Genomic DNA, 12433 nt, shown 5'->3' with positions numbered 1-12433 from the left:
TCACTATCACACCCTTGCATATCACACCCTTGCATATACACCCTTGCATATCACATCCTTGCATATCGCATCCTTGCATATCACATCCTTGCATATCGCACCCTTGCATATCGCACCCTTGCATATCACACACTTGCATATCACACCCTTGCATATCACATCCTTGCATATCACATCCTTGCATATCACATCCTTATCACACCCTTGCCTATCACACTCTTGCATATCGCGCCCTTGCATATAGCGCCCTTGCATATCGCGCCCTTGCATATCTCACCCTTGCATATAGCGCCCTTGCATATCGCGCCCTTGCATATCTCACCCTTGCATATCTCACCCTTGCATATCGCACCCTTGCATATCGCACCCTTGCATATCGCACCCTTGCATATCACACCCTTGCATATCACACCCTTGCATATCACACCCTTGCATATCACACCCTTGCATATCTCACCCTTGCATATCGCACCCTTGCATATCACACCCTTGCATATCTCACCCTTGCATATCACACCCTTGCATATCTCACCCTTGCATATCGCACCCTTGCATATCTCACCCTAGCATATCACACCCTTGCATATCACACTCTTGCATATCGCGCCCTTGCATATCGCGCCCTTGCATATCGCGCCCTTGCATATCACACCCTTGCATATCACACCCTTGCATATCACACCCTTGCATATCACACCCTTGCATATCTCACCCTAGCATATCTCACCCTTGCATATCTCACCCTTGCATATCACACCCTTGCATATCACACCCTTGCATATCTCACCCTTGCATATCGCACCCTTGCATATCTCACCCTTGCATATCGCACCCTTGCATATCACACCCTTGCATATCTCACCCTTGCATATCTCACCCTTGCATATCGCACCCTTGCATATCGCACCCTTGCATATCGCACCCTTGCATATCGCACCCTAGCATATCGCACCCTAGCATATCGCACCCTAGCATGTCTGGATTATTTTTATTTATTTTGTTTTTTTTACAAGCATCTAAATGACGGTGTAAGAATGAGATCTGCTTTTCTACAAGAAGGACAGGAAATTGATATTGTACCCAAAAAGTAAGTACCACAATATAGATTGTTTTACGTATTCATTCTGGTTTGCTTCATTTGCTTATGTCATATTTGCATGAGCATATTTGCTTTGCTAAAACCATATTTGAAATAAGTGCACTAAAGCATTTTTATTGTGTGCTGCATCATTAAAAAATTGTTTATAGCACAGAAGCATTTTTTCAAATTTCAGGTTTGTACGCAACAGTCTAGTTGTTGTGCAAAACATGTCTAAGATGTCACTGAGTGCCGGCAACATGAAAGAAGAGCGAATCAAAGAAAATAAAGAAAAGACGCGTCATCATCATTTTAGAAATCTTGGAGAAAAACTTGGGATTGAATTGGGGACTAAAGTAACTGCAGTGTAAGTATTGAAATTCTACTATAATGAAATTGACTTGTTTAAATTATGATTATGAACACATAATTTCTTGCCTTGAATGTCTGTTTGAATACCAGGTGTTGTCATGGGAATAATGTAAAATTATATAATAGTAAGAAGGCATTTGTAATTGTCATGTTGATCATGTGAGAATAGCCTTAAGGAAATGATCACAATCATTCAATCAGTTTCCGGCCCGATATCCACAGAGCTCCAGGGAGGTACAATGTACCATGTCCTCCAAAGAGCTCTGGGGAGTTCCAGGATTTCACTAATTAGCTTTTAATGAGGTCACCTGGAAACTGTCTTTTTTTCCGTTCGAATACAAACCGGTTCAACTAGTCAAGTAGATAAAGTAGCTGCCCTGTGTTTGAAAAATTAATAAAAATTGGTTCAAATTTTAGGGAGCAGAGATTTCTTTTCTGTTAGAGATTGCCAATTTTTATTTAGTGACAGTGCGTCCAAGTCAATGAAAGCGTCTTAATTATATTCACGCAGTTTGATCTTGATTGTTTGACGTAATGGTATTTTACTCAGGAAACTGTGTCGGCAAAGCACAAGTTTTTATTTCAGTGTGATCCACTATAATTTATTTTTATTTCTTGGAAATAATTGTTCATAATAAAATCAGTGCTAGCTATAACGCAAGGCGTCCTATGTTTACATCGGCAAAGCAACATGATACAGCAAGCAATTTTGTGAAATCGATAAGACGCTAAGAAATAGGTCAGCAGAACATTAGCTACAATGTCTTAAAAATGTACAAACGTTTAAATGTATTCACATTTATGTTGCATGAATTTGCATATCGTGCAAAGCTCCTCAGAACTCCGGGGAGCTCCCCGGAGCACAAAGCAGTTCTTCTGAGCTCCCCAGAGTTCCGCAGATACCGGGTCGGAAACAGCTGATTTGATTTTGATCATGCACCTCCCTTAGTCTGAACTTTCCTGGTAGAGAGTAGTTAACATGGACTGGCTAAATCATCCATGGATGAGGCAAGTATATACAGAAATATATGGATAGTTCATATTAAACTATAGTGGTAAAACGCTATTGACCTTTTGAATGCTGTAGTCAATTTAATTCATTATTCACACATTTTAAAACCTCCAAAATGGGAAATTATTTCCATTTGGTCTAAAAAATACATAAAAACAGGCAAAAAATTTGCACCAACATTTTACTGAGAAAAATTTACAAAAATTAATAATAATAGTTGTACACAGCTTGTTAAATTTCTTTTTTTTTTTTTTTCTAGTGTCAAATCTGTACGAGATACATTCATGCATGTAACAGTGAAAGAAAATATCCAAGGAAGAGTGCATGTCAGTGAAATAATGGACAAACCTACTAATGTAAGTCTATTAATGTATGTTGTCAATTTTCAACTATTTTTGTCTTACACTGTAGTTATAAAACTACGTACATAATTGCTTTGAGACATCACATTTTGGTGGAGCTCTTAAAGATTTGTTCATGACAAATATTTACAATTTGCAGGTAAAAAATTGTATTTTTGATTTGTTTTGAAAACACCATCCCATCTGCTGGTGAAAAGGTTAACTAGCCGAGTAACAAAAACTTGACCAGTAACTCCCCTTCGCAGAGTAACTAGGCCCCCAACCAGTAACTAGTCAAGTAAATAGATACTAGCCCACAACCAGTAACTAGTCAAGTAAATAGATACTAGCCCCCAACCAGTAACTAGTCAAGTAAATAGATACTAGCCCACAACCAGTAACTAGTCAAGTAAATAGATACTAGCCCACAATCAGTAACTAGTCAAGTAAATAGATACTAGCCCACAACCAGTAACTAGTCAAGTAAATAGATACTAGCCCACAACCAGTAACTAGTCAAGTAAATAGATACTAGCCTACAATCAGTAACTAGTCCAGTAAATAGATACTAGCCCACAACCAGTAACTAGTCCAGTAAATAGATACTAGCCCACAACCAGTAACTAGTCAAGTAAATAGATACTAGCCCACAACCAGTAACTAGTCCAGTAAATAGATACTAGCCCACAACCAGTAACTAGTCAAGTAAATAGATACTAGCCTACAACCAGTAACTAGTCCAGTAAATAGATACTAGCCCACAACCAGTAACTAGTCCAGTAAATAGATACTAGCCCACAACCAGTAACTAGTCCAGTAAATAGATACTAGCCCACAACCAGTAACTAGCCAAGTAAATAGATACTAGCCCACAACCAGTAACTAGTCCAGTAAATAGATACTAGCCCACAATCAGTAACTAGTCCAGTAAATAGATACTAGCCCACAACCAGTAACTAGTCCAGTAAATAGATACTAGCCTACAACCAGTAACTAGTCCAGTAAATAGATACTAGCCTACAACCAGTAACTAGTCCAGTAAATAGATACTAGCCCACAACCAGTAACTAGTCAAGTAAATAGATACTAGCCCACAACCAGTAACTAGTCCAGTAAATAGATACTAGCCCACAATCAGTAACTAGTCAAGTAAATAGATACTAGCCCACAACCAGTAACTAGTCAAGTAAATAGATACTAGCCTACAACCAGTAACTAGTCCAGTAAATAGATACTAGCCTACAATCAGTAACTAGTCCAGTAAATAGATACTAGCCTACAACCAGTAACTAGTCCAGTAAATAGATACTAGCCTACAACCAGTAACTAGTCCAGTAAATAGATACTAGCCCACAACCAGTAACTAGTCAAGTAAATAGATACTAGCCCACAATCAGTAACTAGTCCAGTAAATAGATACTAGCCCACAACCAGTAACTAGTCCAGTAAATAGATACTAGCCCACAACCAGTAACTAGTCCAGTAAATAGATACTAGCCTACAACCAGTAACTAGTCCAGTAAATAGATACTAGCCCACAATCAGTAACTAGTCAAGTAAATAGATACTAGCCCACAACCAGTAACTAGTCAAGTAAATAGATACTAGCCCACAACCAGTAACTAGTCCAGTAAATAGATACTAGCCTACAATCAGTAACTAGTCAAGTAAATAGATACTAGCCCACAACCAGTAACTAGTCCAGTAAATAGATACTAGCCCACAACCAGTAACTAGTCCAGTAAATAGATACTAGCCTACAACCAGTAACTAGTCCAGTAAATAGATACTAGCCCACAACCAGTAACTAGTCCAGTAAATAGATACTAGCCCACAACCAGTAACTAGTCCAGTAAATAGATACTAGCCCACAACCAGTAACTAGTCAAGTAAATAGATACTAGCCTACAACCAGTAACTAGTCCAGTAAATAGATACTAGCCCACAATCAGTAACTAGTCAAGTAAATAGATACTAGCCTACAACCAGTAACTAGTCAAGTAAATAGATACTAGCCCACAACCAGTAACTAGTCCAGTAAATAGATACTAGCCCACAACCAGTAACTAGTCAAGTAAATAGATACTAGCCCACAATCAGTAACTAGTCAAGTAAATAGATACTAGCCTACAACCAGTAACTAGTCCAGTAAATAGATACTAGCCCACAACCAGTAACTAGTCCAGTAAATAGATACTAGCCTACAACCAGTAACTAGTCCAGTAAATAGATACTAGCCTACAACCAGTAACTAGTCCAGTAAATAGATACTAGCCTACAACCAGTAACTAGTCAAGTAAATAGATACTAGCCCACAACCAGTAACTAGTCCAGTAAATAGATACTAGCCCACAACCAGTAACTAGTCCAGTAAATAGATACTAGCCTACAACCAGTAACTAGTCAAGTAAATAGATACTAGCCCACAATCAGTAACTAGTCAAGTAAATAGATACTAGCCTACAATCAGTAACTAGTCCAGTAAATAGATACTAGCCCACAACCAGTAACTAGTCCAGTAAATAGATACTAGCCCACAACCAGTAACTAGTCAAGTAAATAGATACTAGCCTACAACCAGTAACTAGTCAAGTAAATAGATACTAGCCTACAATCAGTAACTAGTCCAGTAAATAGATACTAGCCCACAACCAGTAACTAGTCCAGTAAATAGATACTAGCCCACAACCAGTAACTAGTCAAGTAAATAGATACTAGCCCACAACCAGTAACTAGTCCAGTAAATAGATACTAGCCTACAACCAGTAACTAGTCCAGTAAATAGATACTAGCCCACAACCAGTAACTAGTCCAGTAAATAGATACTAGCCTACAACCAGTAACTAGTCCAGTAAATAGATACTAGCCTACAACCAGTAACTAGTCAAGTAAATAGATACTAGCCTACAACCAGTAACTAGTCAAGTAAATAGATACTAGCCTACAATCAGTAACTAGTCCAGTAAATAGATACTAGCCCACAACCAGTAACTAGTCCAGTAAATAGATACTAGCCCACAACCAGTAACTAGTCAAGTAAATAGATACTAGCCCACAACCAGTAACTAGTCCAGTAAATAGATACTAGCCTACAACCAGTAACTAGTCCAGTAAATAGATACTAGCCCACAATCAGTAACTAGTCAAGTAAATAGATACTAGCCCACAACCAGTAACTAGTCCAGTAAATAGATACTAGCCCACAACCAGTAACTAGTCAAGTAAATAGATACTAGCCTACAATCAGTAACTAGTCAAGTAAATAGATACTAGCCCACAATCAGTAACTAGTCAAGTAAATAGATACTAGCCCACAATCAGTAACTAGTCAAGTAAATAGATACTAGCCTACAACCAGTAACTAGTCCAGTAAATAGATACTAGCCCACAACCAGTAACTAGTCAAGTAAATAGATACTAGCCCACAATCAGTAACTAGTCAAGTAAATAGATACTAGCCTACAACCAGTAACTAGTCCAGTAAATAGATACTAGCCCACAACCAGTAACTAGTCCAGTAAATAGATACTAGCCTACAACCAGTAACTAGTCAAGTAAATAGATACTAGCCCACAACCAGTAACTAGTCAAGTAAATAGATACTAGCCTACAATCAGTAACTAGTCCAGTAAATAGATACTAGCCCACAATCAGTAACTAGTCAAGTAAATAGATACTAGCCCACAACCAGTAACTAGTCAAGTAAATAGATACTAGCCTACAATCAGTAACTAGTCCAGTAAATAGATACTAGCCCACAACCAGTAACTAGTCAAGTAAATAGATACTAGCCCACAACCAGTAACTAGTCCAGTAAATAGATACTAGCCCACAACCAGTAACTAGTCCAGTAAATAGATACTAGCCCACAACCAGTAACTAGTCCAGTAAATAGATACTAGCCTACAACCAGTAACTAGTCAAGTAAATAGATACTAGCCCACAACCAGTAACTAGTCCAGTAAATAGATACTAGCCTACAATCAGTACTAGTCTAGTAAATAGATACTAGCCCACAACCAGTAACTAGTCAAGTAAATAGATACTAGCCCACAACCAGTAACTAGTCCAGTAAATAGATACTAGCCTACAACCAGTAACTAGTCAAGTAAATAGATACTAGCCCACAATCAGTAACTAGTCAAGTAAATAGATACTAGCCCACAACCAGTAACTAGTCAAGTAAATAGATACTAGCCTACAACCAGTAACTAGTCAAGTAAATAGATACTAGCCCACAACCAGTAACTAGTCCAGTAAATAGATACTAGCCTACAATCAGTAACTAGTCAAGTAAATAGATACTAGCCTACAACCAGTAACTAGTCCAGTAAATAGATACTAGCCCACAACCAGTAACTAGTCCAGTAAATAGATACTAGCCTACAACCAGTAACTAGTCAAGTAAATAGATACTAGCCCACAACCAGTAACTAGTCCAGTAAATAGATACTAGCCTACAATCAGTAACTAGTCAAGTAAATAGATACTAGCCCACAACCAGTAACTAGTCCAGTAAATAGATACTAGCCCACAATCAGTAACTAGTCAAGTAAATAGATACTAGCCCACAACCAGTAACTAGTCCAGTAAATAGATACTAGCCTACAATCAGTAACTAGTCAAGTAAATAGATACTAGCCTACAACCAGTAACTAGTCCAGTAAATAGATACTAGCCCACAATCAGTAACTAGTCAAGTAAATAGATACTAGCCCACAACCAGTAACTAGTCCAGTAAATAGATACTAGCCTACAATCAGTAACTAGTCAAGTAAATAGATACTAGCCTACAACCAGTAACTAGTCCAGTAAATAGATACTAGCCCACAATCAGTAACTAGTCAAGTAAATAGATACTAGCCCACAACCAGTAACTAGTCAAGTAAATAGATACTAGCCTACAATCAGTAACTAGTCAAGTAAATAGATACTAGCCCACAACCAGTAACTAGTCCAGTAAATAGATACTAGCCTACAACCAGTAACTAGTCAAGTAAATAGATACTAGCCCACAACCAGTAACTAGTCCAGTAAATAGATACTAGCCCACAATCAGTAACTAGTCAAGTAAATAGATACTAGCCCACAACCAGTAACTAGTCAAGTAAATAGATACTAGCCTACAACCAGTAACTAGTCAAGTAAACAGATACTAGCCCACAACCAGTAACTAGTCCAGTAAATAGATACTAGCCTACAATCAGTAACTAGTCAAGTAAATAGATACTAGCCTACAACCAGTAACTAGTCCAGTAAATAGATACTAGCCCACAACCAGTAACTAGTCCAGTAAATAGATACTAGCCTACAACCAGTAACTAGTCCAGTAAATAGATACTAGCCCACAACCAGTAACTAGTCCAGTAAATAGATACTAGCCTACAACCAGTAACTAGTCCAGTAAATAGATACTAGCCCACAACCAGTAACTAGTCCAGTAAATAGATACTAGCCTACAACCAGTAACTAGTCCAGTAAATAGATACTAGCCCACAACCAGTAACTAGTCCAGTAAATAGATACTAGCCTACAACCAGTAACTAGTCAAGTAAATAGATACTAGCCACAACCAGTAACTAGTCCAGTAAATAGATACTAGCCTACAATCAGTAACTAGTCAAGTAAATAGATACTAGCCTACAACCAGTAACTAGTCCAGTAAATAGATACTAGCCCACAATCAGTAACTAGTCAAGTAAATAGATACTAGCCCACAACCAGTAACTAGTCAAGTAAATAGATACTAGCCTACAATCAGTAACTAGTCAAGTAAATAGATACTAGCCCACAACCAGTAACTAGTCCAGTAAATAGATACTAGCCTACAACCAGTAACTAGTCAAGTAAATAGATACTAGCCCACAACCAGTAACTAGTCCAGTAAATAGATACTAGCCCACAATCAGTAACTAGTCAAGTAAATAGATACTAGCCCACAACCAGTAACTAGTCAAGTAAATAGATACTAGCCTACAACCAGTAACTAGTCAAGTAAATAGATACTAGCCCACAACCAGTAACTAGTCCAGTAAATAGATACTAGCCTACAATCAGTAACTAGTCAAGTAAATAGATACTAGCCTACAACCAGTAACTAGTCCAGTAAATAGATACTAGCCCACAACCAGTAACTAGTCCAGTAAATAGATACTAGCCTACAACCAGTAACTAGTCAAGTAAATAGATACTAGCCCACAACCAGTAACTAGTCCAGTAAATAGATACTAGCCTACAATCAGTAACTAGTCCAGTAAATAGATACTAGCCCACAATCAGTAACTAGTCAAGTAAATAGATACTAGCCCACAACCAGTAACTAGTCAAGTAAATAGATACTAGCCTACAATCAGTAACTAGTCAAGTAAATAGATACTAGCCCACAACCAGTAACTAGTCAAGTAAATAGATACTAGCCCACAACCAGTAACTAGTCAAGTAAATAGATACTAGCCTACAACCAGTAACTAGTCAAGTAAATAGATACTAGCCCACAATCAGTAACTAGTCAAGTAAATAGATACTAGCCCACAATCAGTAACTAGTCAAGTAAATAGATACTAGCCCACAATCAGTAACTAGTCAAGTAAATAGATACTAGCCTACAACCAGTAACTAGTCAAGTAAATAGATACTAGCCCACAACCAGTAACTAGTCAAGTAAATAGATACTAGCCCACAACCAGTAACTAGTCCAGTAAATAGATACTAGCCCACAATCAGTAACTAGTCAAGTAAATAGATACTAGCCCACAACCAGTAACTAGTCAAGTAAATAGATACTAGCCTACAACCAGTAACTAGTCAAGTAAATAGATACTAGCCCACAACCAGTAACTAGTCCAGTAAATAGATACTAGCCTACAATCAGTAACTAGTCAAGTAAATAGATACTAGCCCACAACCAGTAACTAGTCAAGTAAATAGATACTAGCCTACAATCAGTAACTAGTCAAGTAAATAGATACTAGCCCACAACCAGTAACTAGTCCAGTAAATAGATACTAGCCCACAACCAGTAACTAGTCAAGTAAATAGATACTAGCCTACAACCAGTAACTAGTCCAGTAAATAGATACTAGCCCACAACCAGTAACTAGTCCAGTAAATAGATACTAGCCTACAACCAGTAACTAGTCCAGTAAATAGATACTAGCCCACAACCAGTAACTAGTCCAGTAAATAGATACTAGCCTACAACCAGTAACTAGTCCAGTAAATAGATACTAGCCTACAACCAGTAACTAGTCCAGTAAATAGATACTAGCCTACAATCAGTAACTAGTCAAGTAAATAGATACTAGCCCACAACCAGTAACTAGTCCAGTAAATAGATACTAGCCCACAACCAGTAACTAGTCCAGTAAATAGATACTAGCCCACAACCAGTAACTAGTCAAGTAAATAGATACTAGCCTACAATCAGTAACTAGTCAAGTAAATAGATACTAGCCCACAACCAGTAACTAGTCCAGTAAATAGATACTAGCCCACAACCAGTAACTAGTCCAGTAAATAGATACTAGCCTACAACCAGTAACTAGTCCAGTAAATAGATACTAGCCCACAACCAGTAACTAGTCCAGTAAATAGATACTAGCCTACAACCAGTAACTAGTCCAGTAAATAGATACTAGCCTACAACCAGTAACTAGTCCAGTAAATAGATACTAGCCCACAACCAGTAACTAGTCCAGTAAATAGATACTAGCCCACAACCAGTAACTAGTCAAGTAAATAGATACTAGCCTACAATCAGTAACTAGTCAAGTAAATAGATACTAGCCCACAACCAGTAACTAGTCCAGTAAATAGATACTAGCCCACAACCAGTAACTAGTCAAGTAAATAGATACTAGCCTACAACCAGTAACTAGTCCAGTAAATAGATACTAGCCCACAACCAGTAACTAGTCCAGTAAATAGATACTAGCCTACAACCAGTAACTAGTCCAGTAAATAGATACTAGCCCACAACCAGTAACTAGTCCAGTAAATAGATACTAGCCCACAACCAGTAACTAGTCAAGTAAATAGATACTAGCCTACAACCAGTAACTAGTCCAGTAAATAGATACTAGCCTACAACCAGTAACTAGTCCAGTAAATAGATACTAGCCCACAACCAGTAACTAGTCCAGTAAATAGATACTAGCCTACAACCAGTAACTAGTCAAGTAAATAGATACTAGCCTACAACCAGTAACTAGTCCAGTAAATAGATACTAGCCTACAACCAGTAACTAGTCCAGTAAATAGATACTAGCCCACAACCAGTAACTAGTCCAGTAAATAGATACTAGCCCACAACCAGTAACTAGTCAAGTAAATAGATACTAGCCTACAACCAGTAACTAGTCCAGTAAATAGATACTAGCCTACAACCAGTAACTAGTCCAGTAAATAGATACTAGCCTACAACCAGTAAATAGTCCAGTAAATAGATACTAGCCCACAACCAGTAACTAGTCAAGTAAATAGATACTAGCCTACAACCAGTAACTAGTCCAGTAAATAGATACTAGCCCACAACCAGTAACTAGTCAAGTAAATAGATACTAGCCTACAATCAGTAACTAGTCAAGTAAATAGATACTAGCCCACAACCAGTAACTAGTCAAGTAAATAGATACTAGCCCACAACCAGTAACTAGTCCAGTAAATAGATACTAGCCTACAACCAGTAACTAGTCAAGTAAATAGATACTAGCCCACAACCAGTAACTAGTCAAGTAAATAGATACTAGCCTACAATCAGTAACTAGTCAAGTAAATAGATACTAGCCCACAACCAGTAACTAGTCAAGTAAATAGATACTAGCCCACAACTAGTAACTAGTCAAGTAAATAGATACTAGCCTACAACCAGTAACTAGTCAAGTAAATAGATACTAGCCCACAACCAGTAACTAGTCAAGTAAATAGATACTAGCCTACAACCAGTAACTAGTCCAGTAAATAGATACTAGCCCACAACCAGTAACTAGTCAAGTAAATAGATACTAGCCTACAATCAGTAACTAGTCCAGTAAATAGATACTAGCCCACAACCAGTAACTAGTCCAGTAAATAGATACTAGCCCACAACCAGTAACTAGTCCAGTAAATAGATACTAGCCCACAACCAGTAACTAGTCCAGTAAATAGATACTAGCCTACAACCAGTAACTAGTCCAGTAAATAGATACTAGCCCACAACCAGTAACTAGTCCAGTAAATAGATACTAGCCCACAACCAGTAACTAGTCCAGTAAATAGATACTAGCCTACAACCAGTAACTAGTCCAGTAAATAGATACTAGCCCACAACCAGTAACTAGTCCAGTAAATAGATACTAACCTACAACCAGTAACTAGTCCAGTAAATAGATACTAGCCCACAGCCAGTAACTAGTCAAGTAAATAGATACTAGCCCACAATCAGTAACTAGTCAAGTAAATAGATACTAGCCTACAACCAGTAACTAGTCCAGTAAATAGATACTAGCCCACAACCAGTAACTAGTCAAGTAAATAGATACTAACCTACAATCAGTAACTAGTCAAGTAAATAGATACTAGCCTACTATCAGTAACTAGTCCAGTAAATAGATACTAGCCCACAACCAGTAACTAGTCCAGTAAATAGAT

At 37.9% G+C, this 12433-nt stretch overlaps 1 protein-coding gene across 1 annotated transcript in view; it reads left to right on the top strand.

Moving 5' to 3' along the window:
• The window catches only part of LOC100376771 (protein RRP5 homolog), a 73089-nt gene that overhangs the window by 34556 nt on the left and 26100 nt on the right, over positions 1–12433 (top strand). The window contains exons 21-23 of the mRNA XM_085504161.1: positions 1014–1087; positions 1275–1445; positions 2722–2818. Coding sequence (XP_085360287.1) covers positions 1014–1087; positions 1275–1445; positions 2722–2818 — 342 coding nt within the window. The remainder of the gene's footprint in view (positions 1–1013; positions 1088–1274; positions 1446–2721; positions 2819–12433) is intronic.

The sequence above is a fragment of the Saccoglossus kowalevskii genome, chromosome 10 (genome assembly GCF_978046115.1).
Source record: "Saccoglossus kowalevskii chromosome 10, keSacKowa6.1, whole genome shotgun sequence".
Classification (NCBI taxonomy): domain Eukaryota; kingdom Metazoa; phylum Hemichordata; class Enteropneusta; family Harrimaniidae; genus Saccoglossus; species Saccoglossus kowalevskii.
This window is presented reverse-complemented; position numbering and strand designations above follow the sequence as displayed.